At 42.8% G+C, this 26,200-nt stretch overlaps 3 protein-coding genes across 10 annotated transcripts in view; 1 reads left to right on the top strand and 2 right to left on the bottom strand.

Moving 5' to 3' along the window:
- sacs2 (sacsin molecular chaperone 2) overlaps positions 1-16,819 on the bottom strand; it is a 17,503-nt gene extending 684 nt beyond the window's left edge. The window contains exons 1-9 of the mRNA XM_088415569.1: positions 16,772-16,819; positions 15,501-15,583; positions 15,271-15,393; positions 14,195-14,282; positions 13,946-14,057; positions 12,758-12,904; positions 11,241-12,663; positions 10,561-10,649; positions 598-10,496 (exon numbers count right to left, since the gene is read on the bottom strand). Of these exons, the coding sequence (XP_088271695.1) occupies positions 598-10,496; positions 10,561-10,649; positions 11,241-12,663; positions 12,758-12,904; positions 13,946-14,057; positions 14,195-14,282; positions 15,271-15,293 (11,781 nt within the window). The 5' untranslated portion in view covers positions 15,294-15,393; positions 15,501-15,583; positions 16,772-16,819. The remainder of the gene's footprint in view (positions 1-597; positions 10,497-10,560; positions 10,650-11,240; positions 12,664-12,757; positions 12,905-13,945; positions 14,058-14,194; positions 14,283-15,270; positions 15,394-15,500; positions 15,584-16,771) is intronic.
- Positions 1-21,899, top strand: part of LOC148423827 (uncharacterized) — a 23,081-nt gene extending 1,182 nt beyond the window's left edge. For both annotated transcript variants that reach the window (XM_088415581.1, XM_088415582.1), the window contains 2 exons: positions 18,061-18,151; positions 19,354-21,899. In XM_088415581.1, the coding sequence (XP_088271707.1) occupies positions 19,358-20,302 (945 nt within the window). In that variant the 5' untranslated portion in view covers positions 18,061-18,151; positions 19,354-19,357 and the 3' untranslated portion in view covers positions 20,303-21,899. The remainder of the gene's footprint in view (positions 1-18,060; positions 18,152-19,353) is intronic.
- prmt2 (protein arginine methyltransferase 2) lies at positions 17,389-26,200 on the bottom strand. Of its 7 annotated transcripts, XR_015865696.1 has the most exons (10): positions 25,964-26,200; positions 25,388-25,579; positions 25,154-25,315; positions 24,813-24,977; positions 23,367-23,542; positions 22,726-22,855; positions 22,505-22,641; positions 21,566-21,725; positions 21,184-21,299; positions 17,389-18,148 (listed from the first exon to the last, which is right to left on the bottom strand). XR_015865696.1 is itself a non-coding variant. In XM_088415577.1 (9 exons), exons 2-9 carry the CDS (start codon positions 25,547-25,549, stop codon positions 21,267-21,269), a joined length of 1,125 nt encoding a protein of 374 aa, XP_088271703.1. In that variant the 5' UTR covers positions 25,550-25,579; positions 25,848-26,200; the 3' UTR covers positions 18,155-21,266. The 7 variants fall into 7 exon arrangements, 6 of the variants coding, with proteins under 6 accessions (XP_088271703.1, XP_088271704.1, XP_088271699.1 ...); XM_088415577.1 differs by lacking the exon at positions 17,389-18,148 and having other exon boundaries at positions 18,155-21,299; positions 25,848-26,200; XM_088415578.1 differs by lacking the exon at positions 17,389-18,148 and having other exon boundaries at positions 18,155-21,299; positions 25,388-25,576; positions 25,848-26,200.

Genomic DNA, 26,200 nt, shown 5'->3' with positions numbered 1-26,200 from the left:
GAGGGCCTTTTCCACCGCCTGGTGGACTTTGAAAAGACACCACTCTGCGCTGCTTTCGCTGCGCGCGGCATCGAGGTCACAGCGGGCCTGCCGAAACCACCGTTGGGCCTCCTCTCGTTTGGGCCTCGGGAGATTTTTGTTGTGGTCCCAGAAGTTGTAGGAATGGTACCGGACGAAAATCCGTTGCCGGCCACTTCTGTGGTGCGAAGCTTCCTCGTCCCATTGCCGGTAGTTTTCCAGTGACACGCAATTTCTGCTCTGCACATATTTGACTACCTTTGTGACGTAGTGACACTGAGGGTTTTTGTCATAATGCCATTTGAGGTACATCCGCTTGTGGTGTTTTATTCTCTCCTCGTGTGGAAGGGTCCAAATCTCGACCAAAGTTTGCTCAATTTCCTCCACTGCTTCTTCGAAGGTTTCCGGTAAGATTCTTGTGGATGAGGATGCTGAACAGTGTCGGTATTTTGCTACTTGCATATTTGTACCGGCGGCTTCTATGGGTTCGTCGAACTCTGGTTGTAGCATGCCCTCAGATTTGATCTGATACAAGTCTGCGATACCGACTTCAATGATCTCGTCATCACCGATTCTTATCTTGTACCGCTGTGAGTAAGGCCCAGATTCCGGAGGTAGTACCTCCTCTATGAGTGCGTAGAAGTACTTGTCGTCAATGCAGTAGGCTACATATTCTCCTTCTTCATAGTTGTTGAGGACATTCATGTCTAAGGAATCGTGCCACTCCTCTGGAATTTCTCCTTTCATGGCCAGAGGGCTGGAGACAAAACCAACATCAACACTGTCGTGGATCCCATTCTTGAACAGAGTTCTACGAACATCATCCAGATCGTCACACATGAGGAGCTTGCCCAGTACCTCGCGATGTTCCGACAAAATTCTGGTCCCTAACAAAGAGTTCATCACCTTTGTCAGATCCATGGCTACGTCTAATTGAACCTTTGAGAGACTGATGTCATTGTGTTTCATGTAGAAGACGCAACCTTTCTCTACTTGTTGGACAAAAACGTCGGTCTCGCAGGCAGTGTTGTCCAGAGCTCGGTCCTTCAGCCACAGTTCCGTCATGAGCGTCTCGCAACACACAATCTCTATGCTGCCAAATATTTCTTTACATGTTTGCGCAGCCTGCTCTTGACTTATTTCACCTTTTGACTTCTCTCTCAAAAGACAAATCAGTCCGTGTGTGAATGCACTCGAAGTTAGGTGATTGTCAACCCAGCTGCGAAAATCACAGGCCTGATTCAGTTCGCAAAGTTGCATTTCCGACGTCACAACTTTTTCTTCTGTGACTTGCGACAGCATTTTAGGTTGAAGTCTACGGGGCAGCAATTCCAGCAGCCGTTGATGCTTGTAGACATCTGTGCCCAAATGACATGTCCTGAGGTTCTCGAGCAACAGGAACTCTTTGTCCAGTGACGCTTCCAACCGTTGGGGGTCAAACGCTGTGTTGTTGAAGTACAGTTCACATGATGGGTGGAGTTTTCCATCTAGAGCAGGCAGGTATAAAGTATTTACAGTGTCCAAGAGGGATTGTTTGCGTTTCTGTAGAAGTAACGGAAACAACTGTTCCACAGCACGTTCAACAGTCTTTTTCTGGTTTTGGTTTAGTCGGGATTTGGCACTGGAATCAGCATTGACCGCCGCCAGAACATTACAGTACTGCACTGCAGTTGGCGCCTCCTTGACACCAACTGTCTTGAAGAATGACCAAAAATCAATGTACGAGTTTGGAATTTTGTACAAGTATGGCCGTAAGTCATTTTCATAGGGGAGTGAAAGTGCAACATTTTCCGTTCTGACCAATTTTTTGTCGTTTTCAACCAACACGAGGGGGATACCTTTCAGCGGTCGGCTGTCGAAATCAGTCACTTGAAAGTGACGGTAAGTGCAACGAAACACATTTGCGCGGGTTTTGATCCGTGCGTCCGTTTCACAAGGCGACTTGCCGACATTTATTATGTTTGTGATTACGCACTTTAACGGCGGTCGATTATGAGCTCCCGCCTGCATAATCCTTTTTAGATCTTCCTCTGTACGCCATGGTAAAGGTATGATTGGCATTGAAGACCAGATTAATTCTTGAGCCGTGTAAATGCTTTCTATTATTGAGCCGTTGATTTGAACGGCGATGGTGTCTGGCGCGAATGGCAAAAGGTAATCGCACAGTTCTTTTTTTACTTTGACAGGAAAAATGAACTTGATGTTGCTTATACTTTCCAAGACATGCTTCTCGTTATCTGCAACTGTCAATGCTTCTTTGAGAACTAGGTTGGATTTCTGTTGCAGGTCTTGAGAGTGACCCACTGCCTCAGCTTCCGCTTCTACCTGCGTCGCAAAGCGTGTGATATCGTCTTTGGATACGACATGCTTCATTCCAAGTTCCTGGAGTAACTGGCGTGCTGCTTGTTTTTTGTGTTCTTTTCCTTCGCACAACTCAGCCCAAACACTCTCAGGCACAAATTTTTCTTGGGCCAACATTGCCTGATACAAGACAACTTCGTCATCAAAATAGAATGAGACCGGCACCATCCGGCCCTCAGCGTTGCCAATCATTGGTACCGTCTCAAGTTTGGAAATTATGCCAGACCTGTGCTGAAGATAACTTTCATCATGTTGCAGTGAGAGTAAGAGTTTGAGGCACTGAAGTCTCTGACGCTCTGAGAGGCTGTGCACAACAGGCAAAATGATCTTCATGAAATACTGCAGATCATTCAGGATCTCAATGTTGAGAGTTTGACACACACTAAGGTTCTCAAGATTATTTTTGAGAAAAATGATGTTGTTCTCGGGAAGTTTGAACAAGTCTGGGAATTTACTCAGTGACTGTGCACTCATGTGAAGGATGTAAACCACTTGGCGGTCAATCCTCACTCGATTGCCGTCTATTTTTTCAAACAGCGGCAGCGACCGGAGCTTGCTCTGGTACTCCGGACGGTTTATTGACTGTTCGGACTGCAGGAATTTTTGAAGTTGTCTCATCTCATCCGGAGAAAGGTGGGAAAATTCTGAGTGATTTACATCAACGAGGTGGTTCAGCACAGAACTTTGGTCGTTCACATTCATCAGCTCGGATAGCAGAAGTGAACGTTTTTGAAAATCGGCATTGAGGAAAAAGCCAAAGTCAAACCTCAAGAAACCGAGTTTGAACAGGATTTTAATTAAATTATTGTCCAATCTGTCGATAATTACACTGGGGATCGCTTTCAGTTTTTCAAGGAGGCGCTTATTTGACCTTGGGCACACAACAGGTAAAATGCAGAAGTCACCGTAGAGCTGCTTCACGTCAGCTAAGGGCACATTTTGATCGTCCTTGGAACTTTGGGTTTTCACATGGCTTAATAAGAACTGCCACAGCAACTTAAGCCAGGCCAGCATTTCCTCATTATGAACATACAGACCACGCTGTGGATCAAGTTCACACTTGAGAAGATTCTGTTCAATCAAGGGCTTCAACCAGTCAGATGCACCATCCAGAGTCAACTTTCTGGCCAGGCTCAAGGCTCGTAGCACTTTCAAAAAGTCCTTGTTTGTCTTGTAATGGACAAAATTGTGTTCATAACCAGAAAACAAGCTGCTGAACTGGGATATCAGCTTTGGTGATTTGTTGTCAAACACCCTCAACACCCCATCTGCCGTGAGAAGAAGAGGAAGCCCGTCGAGTAGAGTACAATGCTCACTTGTGATCTCTTTAGGGATGTCCTTTAGGCAGAAACACAGGAGCTTTGAGCATCTTTCTGGATTTTGAATTAGTGTGTCATTTATAGGCAGCGGTAAGATATTGCTTGTTTGCTTTGGATTGTGGACACTCTTTGCTCTCAAGAAGGTCCGCACACTTGAAGGATTGACATGATTTACTGCAATGCCAGCGGTTTTGAAGCTGTCCCATATCCTCTCCATTTCACTGGAAAAGGGAACTAAATCCATGCCAAGGTCCCTCAAAATGTGTTCTACTTCTCCACTTGATGATTCCAAGTAGGGTGCGGTCGTTGGACCGGTTCCTGTTGCATCCCGCCACTCAATAGAATATTCAGAGCGAGTAGTCGGTGGCTGTTGAGTACTCTGTCGCTTTGTGCGCCTTATAATTGGAATAATATCAAGGCCTCTTTTGCTAATTGATCTGTACACCTCATGTATCATTTCATGCCATTCCTGACCAACATCTTCAGACACTGCGGGCCAGAAACGCAAAAATGATTGAGACATACACAACATCATTTTTTCAAGACTCGCTGTCTTCACCAAGCTGGTTTGGCCGATGTATTGAAGAAGATCCGCATACAATGGCGCAATGACATTGTTTTTCAAAGATTGGTTCCACTCTGCTTTCGGACTCAGGCCATCTTCCCTCCAAAGGCCTCTCCTGGCGGAATCGACCTCAAAGTCTCCATTGATGTGTACAGGTAGACCGGTGGTGCCCGGTAGAGGAAGTAGACAAAAGGCTCCGCCTCTAAAAACGCCAGGTAGTCTTGTTGAGCTCACACGAGCTGCTACTGTTGCTCGGGAATGTTTTGTTTCTCCATCAGTGGGCTGTGACGTGATAAAATGCTCTGCGATGATCCATTTACTTTGTCTTTTGTCTGAGGTCAAAACCTCGGTTTCATAAATCACCTTACATGGGGCCGAGTCTTTCGTTACAATGGCATTTTGAAGATTTGTCTTCATCCCAGCCTCTGCTTTTTGTTCCGTTTGGGACGTTTTCTTTTCCACTGCAAAGACTGTTTTGATTTTATCCGAGCGATCGTTGATTTCATGGACTGCAACTTTGCAGATATTTTTCAGAAACAGGATGAGCCCATCGGGGTCTTCAGATAGAGCAGCACACAATTCTTTCAAGTCAAGCTCTGTCACTTCCCATTTGGAAATTTTAGAGATCTCTGCCATTGTAGCGGTCCTTAGAGGCAATCTAATCATGGTTCCATCTCTGAGGGTAAATTTGTCTGGGAGGTAGGATTTGTACACGTCTTTGTACATCTCCTTGAAGCTGTCATCTAGTTTATAGCCGATGCCGGCACGCCCTTGCTCGTTATGGCTTTCAATGTAATTTTGATTGGGATCTGAAATGCAAAGTAAGTCATCTCCAGTGAGAATTGAGGGGCAGTCGGTCAGATGGTAAACAGAAGTGAATCCAAGTCCATATTTCCCACTCTTCCCTGGATCATGGCGCTTTCCTCCAGTCCCCAGCTGCTGAATCCCAGCCAGGTCTGCGTCTGAAAACACATTGTTGTTGAAGACACAGAGCGCCGGGCCCTGTAGCCTGTTCCATTTCTCCCCAAAGGTTTTTTCAGTGCCGTGCTGTCGTCTGTCCAGAACAAAATGAATTTCGGTAGCCTCCGCATCGTCTGCGTTTTGGATGAGCTCTTTGAGGATATCTTTCTTTGACGGATAAGCGGAAATGATGTTTTTAATCCTGACAGTTAGGTGCTCTTTTTGTTCAAACTGGAAAGAATTTGGAAAGAAGTCCTCAACTTCATGGCTGTCCAGAGTATGATGTCTGGTTGTTTTGATTCCAAAATGGAGTGCCATATCACGTGGGATATCCTTGTGGCAGAGAGTGATATCCTCAGTAACCGGCATCCATGGGCTGTCATTAAAGAAAAGCTGGCAGGCAGGTTCCAAGACGCCGTGCTCATTGGGTATGAGGCAGTCGCTTGTGGCGTTCTCGTTGGCAGAATATATGCCTCTGTTTAAAATTGTTAGACACATTTTGAGATCGTTCTTTGGTAGGGGCTTGTCGCCGTGTTTTGAATGAACTTCTTTAAGGGCGGTGAGAAACTGGTGTAGAGTGAACGTCTCCTCAACACCGACAGTCTCCCAGAGATTCCGGAAACGAGCAAAAGCGGGCGGAACTACATGGAGATAGGGCTTTGCGTTAAACTGCTCTTTGACAGCCACGCGGTTCACGTTGACAAATATACTACCGTCAAAAACGAATGGAAATGAATTAGCCCTCTGAGAAATCCACGTCGGCGTGTCTGAGTCACAGATGTGTCTATCCAAAAAACTGTAACATTCAGAGGCAATAGCGTAAAGCTTTGATTTGTCCATGGATTTTGATTGCTCCTGTGTTTTTTGCAGCTGCTGGAGCACCATGTCAGGGTCTGGAGTGGCGCGAATCCCTAGTATCTGTAGGATAGGATCAGTAACATGTATGCTCAGGCCAGAATGATCCAGCACAGGTTGTGTTTTGTCCACAAGCTGTGAGCATTTTTCACTGAAAATCTCAACTGGTCTTCTCAGAACTGACTTTGTATCGCAGCAGTGAAACGCTGGCAGAAATGGGATCGTTCTTAAAGTTTGCCAGTGGGATGAGTCTTTGTCATTAATGTGATCCTTCATGAGTTCGAGGAGGCACTTCAAATACCCATATGCTTTTATGGGATCATCCTTAAAAAACCTTTGGATCGTTTCTGCTTTCTGAACAATAGCCTCCAGTGCAAGCTGCCCATTCGCCATTCCAAGATCCAGCAGACGTTGAATCCTCTTTGGGGAGCGAAAGTCATTTTCTGTACCCCCAAGCAATCTCCCCTTGTCGTCTCCAAAAAGAAAAGCCAGTTTGCCAAATGGATTCACAAGTTTATTGATATGCTGGAGACGTCCGTCCAATGCGGGGATGCATGGATACTTGACCAACAGTCGATCAATTTCCTTTGAGTTTCGGTCAATGGCATGTAACAATAGAGTATATCTGCTCTTAGTGTCCAAGGCTGGAAGGTTTTCAAACACCACGTCGCGATAAAACCTCTCCCAACTCCATGTTTTCTCCTGCAAAACCTTCTCAAGGCCACTCTGCTTGAAGCTATTTCTCAACCACAACGGAAGAGAAACAACACGGTTCGGTTTTTCGATATGTTTCCGACAGACTCGCATTACAAGTGTGTGGATCGTTTTATCTTCTTCAATGCTTTCATGTAAAAATATGGCGTTTTTCACTGAACACCATTTTTTGCCATCATAGAAGACCTCTGGGGCAATGTTGTGCTGGGTAATGGTGTGGTAAAACCCATCAACCAAAGGTTTGAAGGCGTCACTGACTTTTTCCCGATGAGGCCAAAAGGTGTGGTAAGTGTAACTTTTTAATTGGCCTTTTTCCGACATGTCCTTTAGTACCAAAAGTGCTGTAATGTATGCTGTCACAAGAGGATCCCGAAGAAGAGCTTTGTTCCATTCGTGCTTCACCCCGCTTTCCCAGAGAGCTTTACGATTACTTGTGACAGCAAACGTTCCATTGACATTGACTGGTAGACCTGTGTGAATGGCAAGCGGGAGGAAACAAAATGCCTGACCGGTAATCTTGCTTTCCGGTGCGGATAATTTTCCACTTGTTGGGTCTTTTTGCAAAGGCACAGCTATTCCCCCAATTGGCAAGGAGAACCTGACTTGCTTGTCCTGCTGCAGGGCCATTTTTAAAGACTGATTTGTCCCAAAACAGTTGTGCACGAGCCAGATCTGACTTTGCCTGCTGCCAGATTGTTCTCTGCTTATTTGGACAATGTCTGCGCTACAACAGTCAATCGCTTCTTTGAAATTTTCATCACATTTCACCAATAACTCTTCGGGTTCAATCTGCGCCGTTTGCCAACTTGGAATCTTGATGGAGATCAGATTAGTTTTGACAACGGTGAGCACGGTTTTTATTTCCTCATCCCTTGGAGGAGTTGTTGCATGGCTTGAGATATTTTGCAAAGACAATGTGTTGATGTTCTTCAGGAACAGGATATGCATTTGACAATCGTTTGTAAACGATTGCTGAAAGCAGATGATACTGTCCTTATCATAAACCTTGGTGCTTATCTCTGACTCGAGCGCCTCCTCCCTGGTTCGGAAAGGAAGTTTGATCAGAGTACCCTGGTAAGGGTGTGGAGGATTCTGTGTGGTGAAATTACATTCAAAAATGTTTTCGTATGGTCCAAACTGACCTGGGAAAAAATGAAAGCATTGATCTTTGGAGAGGTCTAACTTGATTCCAGGATTTGATTTGTTTTTGATGATCTTTTTAAGGTGAGTCACATTTGGATCAAGTATAAGGAGTTTGTTTCCACTTAGGACTGAAGGAATGTCTGTCACGTGATATACAGTGTTGAATCCAAGTCCAAACTTTCCAATTTTCCCCACCTTGACTTCTTTTGAGGCAGAGCCCACTCGGACAATATTTTCCCAGTCCTCATCTGCGAACCTCTCATTATTGAATGTCCAAAGGCAAGGGCCCTGACAAACGACCATGCCGGGGTCAATGAGATTTTCGGGGGGATACTTGTGTATTCTTAAATCCACCAAGAATTTGCAAGTGTCTGCACCAGCATCTTCTGCATTTTGGATGAGCTCTTTGAAAAGATCACTTTCTTCATCGTACTCTTTGAGAATGTTTTTAATCCTCGTTGTTATGGGTTCCGATTGTCCGCATTGCTCAATCCCCACAAGCTCCGGATCGAGGATGTGCGTACTAAAAAACTGGATGTTGAACCATTCAGCAGCAGCTTTTGGAATCTCCTCGTGTAGGACATGCACTTGATCCTTGCCGTATTGAAGCCCCTTTAAACTCGTTTTGCTCAAATCACAGAAAACAGCCTTCGTCTGTGATGTGAGGGTATACTGACCCTCTCGTGTGACGACTGGCACCGGGATGTCCTCCTGAACGATCATCTTTTCCTTCCATATCCATTTGATGATTTCAATGGAGACTTGAATTTCGGAAAGAGTTGCGGTTGGCGGCTGTCTTCCTTCAGCGGTTTTCATGATGGAATAGAGAATGTCGACAATGTCCCGCTGGGAAAGCGATGATCTCAGACCAAACTCCTCCAGGAGCTTCTTGTAAGGCAGAAATTCCTTTGGTAATTTCCTCACCCACGAGCTCAGATCGAGATTATGCGGGTAGTCGAGAACCAAATCCATAGGAGAAAGAAACTGGTCGCCGCACCACAGCCAACGTGCATTCCGATCCATTGAAGTTGCAAAGTCAGCCATTTGGTCTTGCATGTGTTTGTAGATACTATGCAGCCTCCTTTTGAAATCTCCGTTTGTGTCAGGATCATGCATTTTGTCTGTGTTTGCAATCAAGACAAACAAATTATCTTGGACGTTTTCTGGTGGGGGTAGGCATTTGAAACCAAGTTTTTGGCTCACCCTGTCACTCAGGTTTCCAATTAGAGGCATTACGTGCCCAACAATATCCTCATACTGACTGTGTCTTATTTCGTGCGGACAGAAGAGGGAAATCTCCCCTGTGTTACTACCGGGGTCAGCACATGGAACCCATTTCAGCATTTTGAGCCTGCGAATCTGTGAGTCTGAAAACTTGGCCAGGAGATTGTTTGCATCGAGCAGGTTTAAGAGTGCCTGAGCTCTACCCAGAGTCCGTGAGTTAACTTGCAGCTTGTCGATTACCCCGGCGGCGTGCAGCAAGTGCTCAGGGGACACATCCGCTTCTCTGTTTAGCATACCCAGATCTGTGAGAGTTTCGAGCATCTGCTCTGTTTGCAAGTATAGAGACGGAGGGAAGAAGTCAGAGGCGAAAATGACTTTGAAGTTTGGAACCCCTGGATGAAGGAAGTGTGAGGTCTTTTTTAGTGCTCCGTTTGCTTCCATAAAGCTTAGCTCCAGACAGCGGTGTTTTAAGGTCTTATTTTGGGAGAATAGGATACTTCCGTGCTGCAGAATCCAAGTCATGATCTTTTCAGTGTCCTCTTTGCTGCATGCACTGCCTTCAATGTTGTCTATCAGGAGGTGAGCTGCTTGAGCTACGTCCAAAATGTTCACGTTGAGAAACTGCAAGAGTCTGCGATCAGCATCGGTTTTACATTGCAGTATTGACTCAGGCATCGGTAGATCCGTTGGTACTTTTGGAGCGCAGCCTAAAAGCAAAGCCTTGTTTGATTGCGTTGGGAGAGGCGCGCCTTTTATATTTTGAAACAGAGGCACCGTCGAGAGGAAATCCTTCTCGCCGCTTGAGAGAGAATCCAGACAGGAGAGGTATTCCTTCAATTCTTCTCGAGTGCCGACACACATGATCTGGAGTTCTCTGACGAGATGCCCAAAGTCAACGTTCATCATGATAGTCACAACGCTTCTTGGAGATGGAGACAGTACAAAGGAATGGAGGTCGTCGTGCTTCAGCCATTCATTTCCCCTCACCACCGTACCCCCGACTTTTTCTACAAACTCGGCTATTTTTCCCGGCAATGTGCTCTGCCTCCTTTGGTGGAAAACAAGAGTTGTGTTTGGGTTCAGTTTAGCAAGTAATAAGGACTGACTGGAAGAGAGTGGAGCCACTGGTATCAGTGGAATGTCAATGAAATGGCTTAGCTTGGCAAAGTGAGTGTTGAGGAACCTCCAGAATTCTTGGAGCCAATCCAAAGGTGGATGCAGACCATTGTTGACGTCCCAGCTAACGAGCGCTGTCTTCAACTTCCAATCCTCGGGCAGATACCTCCTGGAATACTGCGCCACCTCATCTGCATCGATGTTCTTTATCTTGAATAATTCTGTGGGAAGACAACAAAAATATAAATATGTACGTTGTGAAGAAAATCAATAATCATTTCTTACTTTCATTAGCCAGTTGCTTGAAGTGGGCAGCGCAGTCTGGGCTTAAATCATCCGAGATGAAGAGGTGTTTGCAAAATGGGAGCAAGATTCTGCAAATAATATAAAACTGTTGTTCATTATTAGTGAAGAATAAATTGACTCATCATCATTGTACAATAGCAGTAATAAAAACTCAGCAGTGAATTATTATTATTCTTATTTTTTTGCTGCTTTCATACAGGAATTTCTTAACTATCCTCCTTCAAGGATGGAAAATATCTATTAAGATATATTTTTCAAATTTTAATTCAGATATGAGAATCTCCCATTTGTATGCCATTTAAGCACCGTAATGTTGTTATCCATAAAATAGTTGGAACCAAATCAACAGTGCCTCTGCTGGTCCCACCCATCCAAGTATTGAGAATAGACCGAGAAGAACTATAGTACTAACCCATACATCTTTGTAGAGCATAGGTGTCAAACTCCAGTCCTCGAGGGCTGGCATCCTGCATGTTTTCCGGTTTTCTCTCCCCAACACAACTGATTCAAATGATTAGCTTATTAGCACGCGCTGCAGGAGCTTCAAAATGATCCCAATCATTTGAATCGGGTGTTTTTGAGGGAAAGGGTTTGAAAACATGTGGGATACCGGCCCTCGAGGACTGAAATTCGACACCTGTGTTGTAGAGGCCCATTACCTTGGAAATTTCTCGCCGTCAATCAAGGCAGTGTCCTCTTCTTTGTCCGTGAAAGCTCTAAAAGAGCCATCGCTGAGCGGGATAAGCTCAAGATTCTGGAGCTCCTTGTATTTCCCATCACTCAGAATGAACTCCAGAAGACAGAGTTTATCATCTCTGGACAGGTCAGGCAGGGTAGCCCTCTGAAGGACCTTCCTGAGGAATCCTGGAGTAGCATATGTTAGGCTGCTGGCGCGCGGGTGAACTGTTTTTATGGCTTGTGCAACATTGCACGGAAAAGTCACAAGGTTCTCTCCGCAAAAAAGCAGAGTTCTCCTAATGGCAGCCAGTGCTTCAGGGTTCGTTGGGCCATCAGAGGGGAGAACGGAATCCAACGGACTGATGAAAGCTCTTTCATGTCTGGCGAGGGAGAGCACAGGCGCATTCTCCCGGAACAACTGAAGAAGGACATCTACGGCGATGGCGCGCCATTTCTCCTTGTGTTGAATTTGGTGAAGACCTGGCCACAAATCATACACAGAAGAAACGGGGAGAAGAGCATCTTGAGCGAGTCTGATGGCGTCTTGAATGATCATTTTGTACGCCAGCGGCAGCACCGTCTTCATCAGCAGCTCGTTCCATACTGCGTGTTCGTCATGTTGCTGATCTTCCTCCTGCCACTTGATGTGTCTCCTGTTATCTGTGAGGCCAAAGCAGGCGTTGACGTGGACTGGGAGTCCGGTCTGGTTGCTTTCGTTGTTGGGCAGCGGGAGAAAGCAGCTCAGTCGGCCTCCTCTCATCTCACCGCAAGGGAATGCTAAGTCAACCTCCGGAAAAAAGCTCAACTTTTGCGCGAGGGTATCCAACTCCGCTACGTGTCCTTCCTTCATGGTACACGTTGTCACAAGCCACTTTGTTTCTTTATGTCCGCCGGAATCGGTTGTCAGTACCTTGATTCTGGTCGAACCCTCGATGACGGTCTTGTCTTGAGGCTCCAAAACGATATCGGCGGAGGACGAGGACTTGACTTCGAGTCTTGCGCTCGCGTAGCCATGGGCGTCAATGTGCATCAAGGTCACCGTGGTCACATTTTTCAAAAACAGCAGGCTCAAGTCCGCATCCGCAATGAAGCTATCAAAAAGCTTCACCACCTTATCCGCGTCGTATAAATTATCTGAAATTTCCGAGGCCTCCGCTCGCAAAGGGAATCTGAAAATGGTTCCGTCAAAGTGCTGATCTTCTGTAATGACTTTGCTCCACTCTTGTCCGCTTACGAGCGTAACAACGTCCCGAAACGGTCGGAACTGATCTTCAATTGTCGTCAAAGCTTCTTGGTGCTCGTCGTCATCCAGCGACCAACGGAAGCCGCCTTGCCTTTCTCCAAATATTTTTTCTTGGGGATCAAAAAAGCCGAGGTGGCCAGAGCTGAATATACTGGGAACATCTGTTCGTGCCAAGAAAAATGCATTGCCTTTATCAATACCCTCGCCACAGAAATCACCACAGAGGTGTGCAAAACATCTGAGAAGACTTTTTACCTGTTATGTGGTAAACCGAGTTGAAACCAATCCCGAATCTCCCAACTGTGGTGGGGTCATTGCGCTTAACGCTCCTCCCGACAGCCTGAATTCCCTCCCAGTCTTCATCGGTAAATGGTGCGTTGTTGTAGCTGTACAGAGCAGGTCCTATTCGACAACAGGGGATTTATCTGTGACTTTAATGACAGGCTTTGGTGAAGATTGCATGAGTACAAAATGAGACCTGAAAGTTTGTTTGCAAACTCTTGAGCCGTTTTGAGTTAATTAAACAGCGACAAGGTAAAACGAAGAAAAATGGCTTACCTTTACCGTAATTTTCCAATTATAAGACACTTTTTCCCCAAAAATGAAGGCCTCTAAATATTGTCTCCTCATCAGTCACATACAGGAAACTGAGTTTTGAAGCGGAGATGTGAATTTTTATATCTGCACTGGTTTATCAGCACTATCTGTACAGGATCAGTACAGTGATAAACCAATACCGATACCGCACCGACACCATATTGGTAACATATCGATACTGCACCGTATCGATGCTATATCGACACCGCGCCGATACAGTACCGATATGGCGCTGATGCTGCACCCGTGCCGATATCTCGCCAATACCGTGTTGATACCGTACAGCTATCATGCCTATATCGTATCGACACTGTGCCGAAACCGTGCCATATCGATACTGTACCGATGTCACGCCAATACCGTATCGATACTGCGCTGATAATTTACCGATACCGTGTCATACCCTGCTGATATCACATTACTGATATCGTTACGTATCGGCAAAGTACAGTATCGATACGGTATTGGCGCGCCAATACAATATCGTATCGACACCACGCCAATACCAATACTGTGCCGTACTGATGCCTTATCGATATTGTGTCATACCGTACCGATGTTGACAAATATCGGCACAGTACGATATCGATACGGTATCGGCGCGGTATCGGTACGGTGCTCTGGTTTCCTCCCACTTGCCCAAAAATATGCATGGAATGTAAATTGGACACTCCAAATTTTGTTTGTGAAGCATTGTATAATTCACCTGTATGAATTACAGTTAATGCCTGGCAGTGAATAAGTTAATAACCCAAATTATTTCACAGACCCTCCAGGGTCCGCAAACCCCACTTTGAGAACCACTGGCCTAATGGGTGAGTCGGCCCTGGTTTTCATCGTGGTTACCTTGGAACTGTCCCAAAGCATCCGTCCAAAGACTTTTAGTTCCGTAGCTTCTCTCGTCATGAATGAATGTCACTTTGGTGGCTTGAGCGTCATCTGCATTTTGAATCAGCTCCTGATTTGGAAAAAAATAAAAAATAAATACACTTTGTTCCAAATGATGAAACTCTAGAATTTGACACAATGGATCTGAAGTCAAAGCTAATGAGTGTTTCTAATCGTGTGACGTGATAAGAGAAACACAATACCCACCTTCAAGATTTGACCACCATCTGGATAGCGACGTAGGATGTCTTTCAAATAATCAATGAATGGTGGCGCTGTGGCCCCGAAGGAAGTTCTTTACCAAACAAAATAAAATCAAATTGAGACCTATTAGAGCATTTTCTTTACAAACAATTAAAGCACTTCATTGGGGGGGGGGGGGTTAAAAGTACGTGTAGTATATAAGTTACCTTTAGAGACACATTAATGTAGATCTGTCAATAACCATATTTGTACACTAAACTAATCCCTCCAGTTTTTGTGTTAACAGCACGTGACTTCCTGGAAATAAAGAAAATGTTTTGTTTTTTTTTTTTCCGAATTCACAAGCACTGAAAATGTCTGATTTGTCCCCTAAGTCACTGCTTCTCAAATGGGAGTACTTCAAGGAACTCCAGAGTGTACTTGAGATTTTAAATCAAACAAACAATAATGCAAAAAATCCTTTAAAAATAATTACTGAATATATTAAATGCTTCAGGAAAATATAAATTCATAAAACAAATTTAATGTTCGGTAGATTGAATTTTAAAAGCCCAGCGTCTCCCCCATACTAGAATGTTTGGACCCAACTTGTCACACGCCACCTCTCGTTACCTGTCAAGTTAAGGGTTTATTATTTATGAACATATCTCTACTACGATCCCAAACGTTGAATATTTTCCTGTGGGCAAATATTTCTTTATAATCATTTCTTTTCGAGAACAGGTCTGAAACTTGATGTTGATTATTTTTTGTGGTTGAATATTAATAATTAAGTTGATGACTTAATTTTGTGAACAGATCTCTACTGTAACCGCCAAAAAGGATGATTTATGTTTAATATTTTTCTGTGGACAAGTACTTATAATTATTTCTTATGCCATATTTTAAGCATTTTTTTTTAATCCAAACACTTTGCACTAGTTGAGTGGTACTTGACTGGAAACTTATTTTATAGGGTGTACATCACTCAAAAAAGGTTTGAATAGCACTGCCCTAATTCATGTGTAAAAAGTGCTTTGCAACAATGTCATGACATTTCCATCGCTTGTAAAAGAAGAGTTCAAACATGGAGCTCTTACCGTGTTTTTTTCTTGGTGCTCATCTTTCGTGGTCTTGTTTCAGTAAGAAAGTCAGAGTATCGTGTTGGAGAAATTGCAAGCTATTTTGGGCGGAGTTTTGGACTAGATAAGATGAGATTAGGCCTAATGTGAGGGGGGGAGCAGAGTTGGCAAAAAATTATAACAATAGAACAGGAAATGGAATGCTTGGCATAAAAGCTTACAGTTAAATATATTAGTTGTTGACTCACCACAGAATCACGCTATTCACTCCAGTGTTATCGAGCAAAAACTTTGCGGGATATCATGAGGTGAAGGACGATGAGGAAGATGTCTGAAAAATCAAATTTAAGGAGATGAGTATGCTCAAAATTTCCATGTATTAAACATTTTACTCTTGTAATTGTGTTGATCCAACCTTTATACATATTCTGTTCATTCTGACCACTTTTTGGGGGTCTTGCGTCACTTTCCACATGTTTCTGACCATTTACTTCATTTATTTTAGCATATTCGGAAAATTCATGCCATCCAGACTGCCATTTTTTAATGGCATTTTAAATTAAATATTCACCTCGAAAAACACTGATTCATTTCCAGGGAGAGATTATTCAAAACAGAGTAATTTCATTCTCCTTAGAAATTAAAAAAAACAAAACAAAAAACAAACAGGTATTCAGTTTGATTACACATCCATTTCACTGTTGGTATTATTTTTACCATACTTATAATTCCTTCGTATCAGAAATTCATCATTTTTAACATTGAAAGAAACAAAAACACTTAGATGGTCTTGCAGGGCTGATTATTAGAATTTCATGTCATCTTCTTATATGTTATTCATTTGATTTTTTTGATACACTCGAAACGACTCAAAACTCATTAACACGAGAACGCTTGTAGTACTCAAAACATCCACAAGTGACGCTGTTACACCATAATTAAGGTTTCCATTTTAAGAGAACCGAAACTGAAACTTTGAAAATAGACAAAAACCTTTGAGCATTCACTAAAACATTTAATAAACATACGTCGAAAGTATTCGAATAGAGATAGACATTTGACTTGCGATATGTGCGTTTTTTGTTTTTGTTTTTTTTTCACTCATATTACCAGACCAGGCGGATTGGGTGTGTAGACTTTCATCACTGAATAACGGGTTTGTTCATATAAATAGTTGGTCGTTTTTTATCACTGCTACTACTACTAGTACTACTACTACTACTACTACTACTGCCACATTTAGTGTCCCTGTCGTTGCATACCACTGTTAACAATTTGCTCAATCACTGAGTCACAGAATGTATGTATTTTTTTTTAAACATTATTTCGTCCTATTTAGTAGTATTCATGTAGACCCGCTTATCTAATAGCTAAAATTGAGATTGACCAGTTCAAGGTTTATAACGAATTTCCACGGTAGATAAACGTAACATAATAGATAAATACTAGTGAAATAAGTCTTGAAATTGAATAGCCAATAATTGAATAATGATCATCAGAAGAACAAAATGTACATTACCTCTGCCGTGGAACTTGTCTGATTCTCATTCTGATTCTTCTCTCGCTGCTCTTGTATTTAAGGGATCAGGATGCGGTGTGACGTCACACTATTTGGGGAGGGGGGGGGGGGGGGGGGGCACAAGCTTTCTTTCACTGGAAAAGATGTTTCGTTTTCTGCAAAATAAAAACCCAACTTGACAGTGTCGGTGTAAGCAGAAAGATGACCATAAGGCCTATCAGTCAGGATTGATCGATAGATAAAAAAAAAAAGAAAAAAAAAATCAAGATTACATAAATGAAGGTTAGATTAAAAAAAACATCCAATCCAATCCAATCCAACTTTATTTGTTAAACTTTCTTCCACAGGAAAAGATTCTGATTCTTCTCTCGCTGCTCTTGTATTTAAGGGATCATTATGTTGTGTGACGCCACGCTTTTTTTTTTTTTGGTCACAAGCTTTTTTTCGCTGGAAAAGATGTTTCGTTTTCTGCAAAATCAAAACCTGACTTGACAGTGTCGGTTTAATCAGAAAGATGACCATAAGGCCTATCAGTCAGGATCAATTGATAGATTAAAAAAAAATTCAAAATTACATAAATGAAGGTTAGATGAAAAAAAACAAACCAACAAAAAAAAAAACATCCAATCCAACTTTATTTGTTAAGCAATTTAAAACAATCACAGCTGACCAAAGTGATGTACAGAGAAATAAAAAACATCGCAAAAACAGACACAACAGCTCCAGGACATAAAACGCTAAATCTGATAAGACAAATGAAGTAAGGGTAAAAAAATAGACTAAAATGAAGGATAAAAAGAATAAAACAGCGAATAAAAATGATAGGGATAAAAGAATAAAGGAATACAATTAGATAAAGTTAAAAAAACGATAAATAAACACACCACAAGTGTTTATTGTCCGTTTCTGTTGCACTAGCACTTTCCTTTAGCATGGTACAGTACTCTTACCTAATTGTACTGATCTTATTTCTCTTTCATCTAGTTTTAAAGCTTGGTTCAAAATCTATGATTTTTAAAAACATTTTTTTGTATTAAAGATTCATAGCGTCATATTATTTATTTAGAGTGCAGATGTGTATAATCTGAAGGTGTTTTTGATCCATTAACATTTAGCTTGGAATGCCAATATCACAGTATCGTCTCCAATTTAAGTTGCACCGCAATTTACAAACATGTCAAGGAATGCTGGTTAAACCTGCAACGTTTGATCAAAACCGATAGCTCAGGACTTTCCTCTTGATGATTGTCTTTTTAATGAGCTCATTTATGTATACCTCCGGCCTGTAGATGGTGCTCTCTCCTCGGTGAGTGCTGCAGTTCTGGAGCGACGTGACATGCAGCAGGGCAGACTGACACTTCCACCGCCCTCTTCATTCTGGTATGTAAAAAAATAATTCGAAAGCTGTTTGGAATATTTATTGATGTCAAGTTACCACCGCTTTTAACACAGGGTGGTCATCTTGACTGTTTTTTGTGCTAGTTAGTTGTCGACCTTCTCGGTAAGACAAAGGACATCGTTTCTAAGACAAGGTTGAATCATTCACTCCTGCAGACAATTTAGATAGGGGTGTCCGACTCATTCGTCAGATTTTTTATGTGTATATTTAAATGTAAAATTCTGAGTGTTACGTTGACTGACTATATATTCCATATTCATAAACAATTCAGTTTGAACTCAAGTCATGGACAATTGTGACAGCCAACCATAAGCACTGTAGTTAAAATATTTGGATTGGTGGAAAAAAAAATCCGTTAGTCAATACAAATATGTATTTTTGTTTAAACGTTTTGTCAAAATGAAAACATCAATTTCAGTTTAAACAAGAACGGAGTTTCTGCAGATCATTAAACGGTCAAGTCAAGTTTTAGACTATAATGACTTTTATTAATCATCACTAGTCTGAACACAGTAATCTGATTAATACGGAATTTGTAAAACGTAACTTCTATATAAGAAGAAATGGCGCAGTTGTGTGTGGCCGGTATTGTCCTGTTTATACCGTTTTTTTGTTCATAATGTCTCACCGCTGCTGGTGTATGATCGCCTGACCCTTTTATCAGTACTGTGGTGACTCTCTTTTTTAAAATCTTTTATTCTGTGTTTTTTATTGTATATTCTGTGTCTTAAATTGTATGTGTTATTCTGTATCTTCTACTGTGAAGCACTTTGGTCCACCACTAGGTGGTTGTAAAGCGCTATATAAACAAAGCACATTTACATTTACACCTATGAAAATCCATACGTTTTTATCCAGCTCCGAGGCCATCCATTTTTACACTGCCGACTGAAAACGACAACACCATTGCTAGTTTATGTGAAATTCGCAAGCAGTTGACAACAGCTGATAAAATGACACCCCTCTGAATTGGATATAAACAGATGGGTTTTGCTGCTAAATTCATAGTTCACTAATACAATATTAAACCGAATACTGTGTTTAGACTTATGGGGGCGCATATAACTTAAACTTGACCTCCCATTTAAAACTCAGAACTTTGAGCTCACCGCGATCATTCATCAAAAACTTGGCTGGGTGAAATGAATGAATTTAAATTTTTTTGTGTGCGATGACCCGAAAGAACCATGCAGGATAAAAGCAACCCAGAAGGTCAGCCTCGGCAGTGCTCTCAATGCGGACGCGGCGTCGGCCTCCAATTAGACCAGCGCAAACCCGACGATGCGTCGGGATGTTTGTCTTGCCGACAAGATGTCGGCGAAGGTGAGGCCCAGGAAGCCGTGCGCCTGGAGCCGCATAGCTGCTTACTGTGCGGCAAGACCTTCATCTCCCCGGCGCACTTGTCCTTACACTTGGCCTCACACAACAAGGAGAAAAGATTCCAGTGCGTCACCTGCGGCAAGTACTTCCACCAGAACTCCCACCTGATCGCCCACCAGGCCATCCACAGCGGCGACAGGCCTTTTAAATGCCCCGAGTGCGGCAAGACATTCGGGCGCGCCGCGCATCTCAAGACCCATCGGCGAATCCACACCGGCGAGAAGCCCTACAAGTGTTCCCACTGCGACAAGGCTTTCACGCAGAAGTCGGGCCTGCTCTCGCACGTGCGCATGCACTCGGGCGAGCGGGCCTACAAGTGCGACGAGTGCGGCGAGACTTTCAGCTCTCTGCCGCCGCTGCTGTCTCACAAAGCCGAGGAGGCGGCTCGGCAGGGGAAAGCGCCGCCCGGGCTTGAATCGGCGCCCGCCAATCAGCCCGACTCCCAAGCGAGCGAGCTCAAGTGCGGCGTCTGCTGCCGTACCTTCATAAGGTCCTCCTACATCCGACTGCATGTCCGCCTGGAAAAGGGGCTGCGGCCGTATCACTGCAAAGTGTGCAACAAGACCTTTGCTAAACTAGATACGTTTATCAATCACTGCGATAAACATTTAAGGCAGAAGGGGGAAAAAAGCCAGGATGACAGTGTGGTGAAACCTCCGTTGTTCATCCCGCTGTCAAAGCCCACGCGACCCATGGAGGTGGCGCCTCCGCCGTCCTTTGAGGTCACCACAGGCTCTGGGGTCAAATCGTGATCTGAGGAGGTCATGTCTTCGGTGTGGTTTGCACGGGGGGGGCGTGAAAACCCCAGGAAAAGCTGACCTGCCATTCGAAGCTGGAACCCAGAAGAGTGAGCCCGCCATGGGACTTCCAAGACGTGAGTTCATGAAAAAACACAAATGAGCATAAGCTCAAACTAATGATGGCAATTTTGAAATTTGTTTCATTCTGAGGTATTTTGTAATGAGGTTCCAGATGTTTACATGGCAATTGTGGTTTGTGTGTCTGAGTGTCTATTTATCATTTTTATTATTTAAAAAAAATCCTGAATTGTTGGTTAATGTATGTCATTGACATGAGGAAATATCGAGAGAATTGTTTGGGTATCAAAAAATGTTTATCAAAACAGAATGTTTTATCATTTAGATAATTCAAAAATGGTCCCTTTTTCCCAGATAACACATTTTCTATGCACATTTTATAGTATTTCCTTAGTCAACTTTATGATATGGAGGATGCTTTGATTTGTAATGACTTCCGGTTCACAGGTTGCATTGTCAAAAGTTAGTAGCTTGAATTTCTCGATTGACGCATGAGACAATTTGAAGGTATTTCCAAATTTTGACCACTACTGTGGTTTATTAATATTGTAAAATGTCAAAAAGTAACTTTTGTTACTTTTGTATCATATCCTCTCTGACTGAGTTGCATTGAATCAGAATCATACAGAACTGAATTGTTCCACTTTGGAACTGCTGAGATTTACTGTAACTAGCAATTCAGAGGTTGACAAAACAGAAGTTCTGTTGCAGGTTCCATCCTAATATTGGTAAGTGTTTCTAAGACTCTTCTGATGTAACTTGTATGATCTGTGACTGTAGTACAAACTTTGTCACTGAAAAAAAAAAAAAAGAACCTTCCACTCTGTGGTGTGAATCTTGTCCACAAGTGAAGACCGAGAAACAGCAGGCAAGCCTTGTGCCAGTTGGTGTCGAGCTGTCAGCGCCACATTGGGAAGCTCTTAGTACCGGCCTAAAGATCAGAAAAGGGAACATTTCAGAATAGCTCATTACATTACATACATTACCAAATTATGATACTAATACATTGTAGATCAGTGGTCTCCAACCTTTTTATCACCACGGATTGTTCAACACTTGACAATGATAATTCTTGGGGGAAATCTTGACCCAACTCGGGCTTTTAGATGTTTTTGATGTGTTATATCAAAGCAAAAGCATAAAAAAACACTAGGAGGCTAAAATATTACATAGTCAAAACATTTCAACTTTCGATACCTCCTGCGTGCGGCCGCTGATGTCCCAGTGGAGGGTCACAGTTAGGTGGCGTCTCCAGATGGGGTTCCTTCGCAGAGTAATGCTTCCTCTAACGCAGTCTGCGGCGTGCACGCAGACGGGCTCGTCCAGCATGAACAGAGTCTGCTTCCAGTGTGTCGGCCTGGAAACGAGACATTATTGGAATTCATAAGAATTGTCTGTTCATGTTGTTTTGCGGTTCTTCATAAGTACTTAAATGTTTGAATTGTATGTTCAACATGGCGACTTGATAAAGTCATATAGTGCAATATTGGGAGTGTTAATAAAGTGTTGCTCTGAGCAGGCAAATGTGCTATACTGTTTACTGTCATGAATACATTTACAATTAATATAAAATAGAATGAAATTAACACAAATGTTGTTTAATTTAAATCAATTACCCAAATTATTTCACGAACCCCCTGCAGTCAGGCCATGGACCCCTGGGGGTCCGCGAACCCCACTTTGAGAACCCCTGCATTAAGGATATTAATATCCAGATACTTAAGTATTAAATCCATACCTAAGTATATGGGATCGAATGCCCGCACTCTCAAATAACGTGAACATACGTCGCTGGCACTGAATGAGTTAAAATGCTCACTGAGCTGTGACAAGCTTAGTTTGATTTCCACCAAATTATCCCTTGAAATTTTAGTGCGTTTGCCTATGAACATAACCCTTGTGCATTCTTTTGTGCAATCCTTTGATCTTTACATCAAAAGTGTTTCACATCACAATTTTCCTGTGAAAGAAGCTGAAATTTCATCCTGGTGGTGACAACATGTCGAAGTTCAACGTGGCACAACCACTTCATTATCGCACCAAAATAATGCCAGACTGATATGGAAGAAAATCACCCAAAAACAGTCAAAATACTGCACAAGTGTTTTTTAAAATGCTACTGCAAACGGTTTTTACTCGGAATCTGGTCCGGTATCGAGCTCCACTGGCGCTCCGCCCTCCTCCAAGCTCTTGAAGCAAACACTGAACCAGGCGGTGAAGCCGTGGAAGACGCCAGACATTTCCAGGTGAAACTGAAACTCGCCCTTCATTTCCTTCAAAATGACACGTACAGAGGTCCTGATTACAAAATACATTTTACTCGGAACTACTGGAAGTCAGATGATTGGACTTAATACCTCCAGGTCGGCCACCTGCAGCGTGTGCATGTCCAAGCTGATGACGTCGACAGGAGAGGCTAGCCGGTCGCCTGGCTCCATCAAGTGGCTGAACTTGGGCTTGCCGAAGAACTCCTGCAGTGCGAGGGGCCTGCAGAAAGACGGCATGATGTCCTACAAGGCAAATGAAGATTGTGTAATGGGAAGTAAGTATTTTGCTAGTATTAGTACAACACTTTGTTCACCGTTTTTATATTGAACCCCTGGCGAAAGGTTTGACCCAATTTGGGTTTTTTGATGTTTTCGATGTGGAAAAGTAGGAAAAGCCTACAGCAATCTTGCATAGATTCTCAAAACATGATGACTTTCAATATATATATAAAAAAAAAAATCAATCTATCTGAATTGAATAACCCTGAATTGGTAAGATCTTGAATTTGAGGTTCTGGATTCAAATCTGGGCACCAATTTACCTGTTCAGAATTGACATGTCCTCCCTTTCCTTATGTGGGTTTTGTGCACCACTGTGGCGTCTTTTCACAACCCAAAAACATGTCATTCGAGATTTGAATAAGTCTAAAAAATTTCCAGTAAATGTGAGAGTGAATGTGTGTCGTCCTTGATGGACACTCTTAGCATCGTTTTTAACTGCTGTGTCTTACTGAAGCGGGGTGAAGTCCAGGCCGTAGGGCTTCTCCCAGAAGGCCATTTTCTCGGCGTAATATTTGTGGGCTTGACACGGCACCAGGGTGAGGGCTGCGGACGAGGGCCACATCGTGCCACCTTCTTTTAGCCAGCGGTCCCGAGCCAGCAGGACCGACTCCACCATGAACTCAAACTGGACCCAAAAGGAAGGGGACAAGATCGATTCAAATTCCCAGTTGCAGGCATCGAAATTTTGAACATCTAATTTGGGAAATGGGACGGACCCCTGCACATAAGGAGGAATAAAAATACAGCACACTAATTTTTTAACAACTATTTTCTATGAAGCTTGTGATAGATATTTAAGTAAACTATTGGAATTAATGTCAAATTGTAGCTTTTAAGAATGAAATACATAAACTCACATCTTTGTCTTTGTGTCGGTGACTCTCCATAATTTTGGTTGCAAAGTTAGGGGCAGAATTCAATTGCCACAGGAAGTAGAAGTTACGTTTTTTTTTTCCTGAATTAATCTCGATCCCTACTTTAAACCAAGAGAAATCTTTCTGTCTTCCAAATAATAATATGCAAAGTTTTCTTTTAGACCCCTTTCCATAAAATCAAGGACACAAAACAATAGTACTGTAGTAAAACTTGACGGTCAAAAAAATGAGCAAAAATCAATAATATAAAGAGGAACACAAGCAGTTTGAGTCAAAGGTTTGGAAACACCCACTTAATTTTCTCATTACCGAAGGGACTATTAGGTAAACAACAATGTAAATCAAAATAAATTAGAATGTTTTATAATTGAACTCATTCAATGCCAGGGATGTTTTTTCACGTTTTCCGGACATTAAATCACAGATATTTTATTAGTATTATTAAGTATTAAATCGATACTTAAGTACATTAATTTCCAGATAATGAAGTATTAAATCCATTCTTGAGTATTTAGGATTGAATGTCTACCATAGGTGTCAAACTCCAGTCCTCGAGGGCCGGCATCCTGCATGTTTTCCGGTTTTCTTTCCCCAACACACCTGATTCAAAAGATTAGCTCATTAGCAAGCTCTGCAGGAGCTTCAAAATGATCCCAATCATTTGAATCAGGTGTTTTTGAGGGAAAGGGTTTGAAAACATGTAGGATACTGGCCCTCGAGGACTGGAGTTCGACACCTGTGTTAGACTCTAGACTTTAAAAAAACGTGAAAATACGTCCCTGGCATTGGATGAGTTAACAACTTTGCACATCTTGATATTTTCAGCTTTATGATGTGGATGATGCTGTATGACCTGGAATGACTCACTTCACAGCGGTACATTTAAAAGCATTAATAGCTTGATTTTTGGACTTCCTAATGTGTATTTGAATGTAAAGGTGTTTTCAAACTTTTGATTATTACTGCAACAATTCAGCTCAGTTTAAATACTGTAAATCATGCGGGGCATTAGATTCTTACCAGCAAGCAGTTGCCCATCCACTCGGACACCAGGACGTCCACCTGCTCAGGCAGTTGGACCTCCTCGGCTCGCCCCTGCAGCACCGTGACCACCTCCTGGCATGCGTTTTGCTTGACAAGCTCCCTGGTGTGCTCCACCATCGAGCTCGCCTCCACTGCATACACCTGCAAAGCTTGACCACATTAAACCCTTGGTGGTGGAAAAGTCCTATTAACATTATGTGGACGGTGATTTTTTTTCAGGTTCTTTTTCCAACAATTACTTTTTTTTAACCTTAAGAAAAATCCCTTCTTCTATTTGTCAAGTGTGCTTTGTTAAAAGCATGCCATTTCCTCCTCACCGCTGCCGGTTTTGCCAGCCGAGCGCAGAACAGACTCATGATGCCCGTCCCGCATCCGAGGTCCATCACCACCTTCCTGTGCAGGGAAGCACTGTTGTTGACGATGACCCGCCTGTACGCCTCTGTGCGGCTCTTGTCTGACAACATCTCCAGGTGAAGATTCTGGAATAGAAATATTCTTTAGGTTTTTCATAGAAATGGATGTCATCACTACAGCGCTTGAAAAATACCAACCAGTGTTCCGTAAGAGAGATAGTATTCCTCATCCTGCCACGTGTCCTCCTCCTCCAGTTCGTCCTCAGTGGCTCCCTGGTGGAGATAGCTGGCAGGGACATAACCAAAGACTCCTTGCATCTCCGCCCACCACCACTCTGGGGTCATCTTGGCATGGACCATCAGTCGGTCTCCTTTACTGATACTAAGCTGCTGAACAAAAAACAAATTTAAACGTGGCTGTCAAAATAATACATCATCACTAGCAAATCGGAAATATGTGCAGACCCAGCTCCATCATTTTAAAAGAGATTTAAAGCTGATTTTCTCAGCTCCCCCTCAATCTATCGGTCAAGAGACAGAGACCAATCCTGGAGCCGACAATGCTACGGAGCATCTTATTAAATATTCCATCATCTGTTTACGACATTCTGCTTATGAACGTCATCACGCTATCACATAGTTAAGCGGTATGCCTTACCACGCGTAGTTTGGCCAAATTTAACTCGATTTTGAGCTCTCATTCCCCTAGTTTACAACTTGATACACTATACAATTCATTTTACATTCGCACTTTGGGACAGACAGACAGATAACCTCTTCACTGCTCTGCCCAGTAAAGCTCCAAAGCACAACATACTCCTCAGGTGGTACCAGATCCTCCAACTGATCCTCCATATTTACAATCGCGAATACGCGTGGCTAATTCTGCTTCCAAAAAATATCCTCATACATTTTAAAACACATTTTGTTATAACACGTATGTGGTTCAAGTAAGCTGGGACTTGGTTATCACTACAGACTGGAAAGAAAGCACAACTTTTGCAAGCACTT

This window comes from Hippichthys cyanospilos, chromosome 5 (genome assembly GCF_059441005.1).
Source record: "Hippichthys cyanospilos isolate Australia breed blue-spotted pipefish chromosome 5, RoL_Hcya_1.0, whole genome shotgun sequence".
NCBI lineage: Eukaryota > Metazoa > Chordata > Actinopteri > Syngnathiformes > Syngnathidae > Hippichthys > Hippichthys cyanospilos.
Note: the sequence above shows the minus strand (reverse complement) of the source record. Positions and strands in the feature narration are given on the sequence as shown.

Coding starts and splice junctions, on each gene's coding strand:
- prmt2 (XM_088415573.1), bottom strand. CDS start 26,044: ATGGAGGATCAGTTGGAGGATCTGGTACCACCTGAGGAGTATGTTGTG. Junction 24,978..25,153: donor GGCTGGCAAAACCGGCAGCG/GTGAGGAGGAAA, acceptor CAAGCTTTGCAG/GTGTATGCAGTGGAGGCGAG. Junction 23,543..24,812: donor GGATGGGCAACTGCTTGCTG/GTAAGAATCTAA, acceptor TTTTGGGTCCAG/TTTGAGTTCATGGTGGAGTC.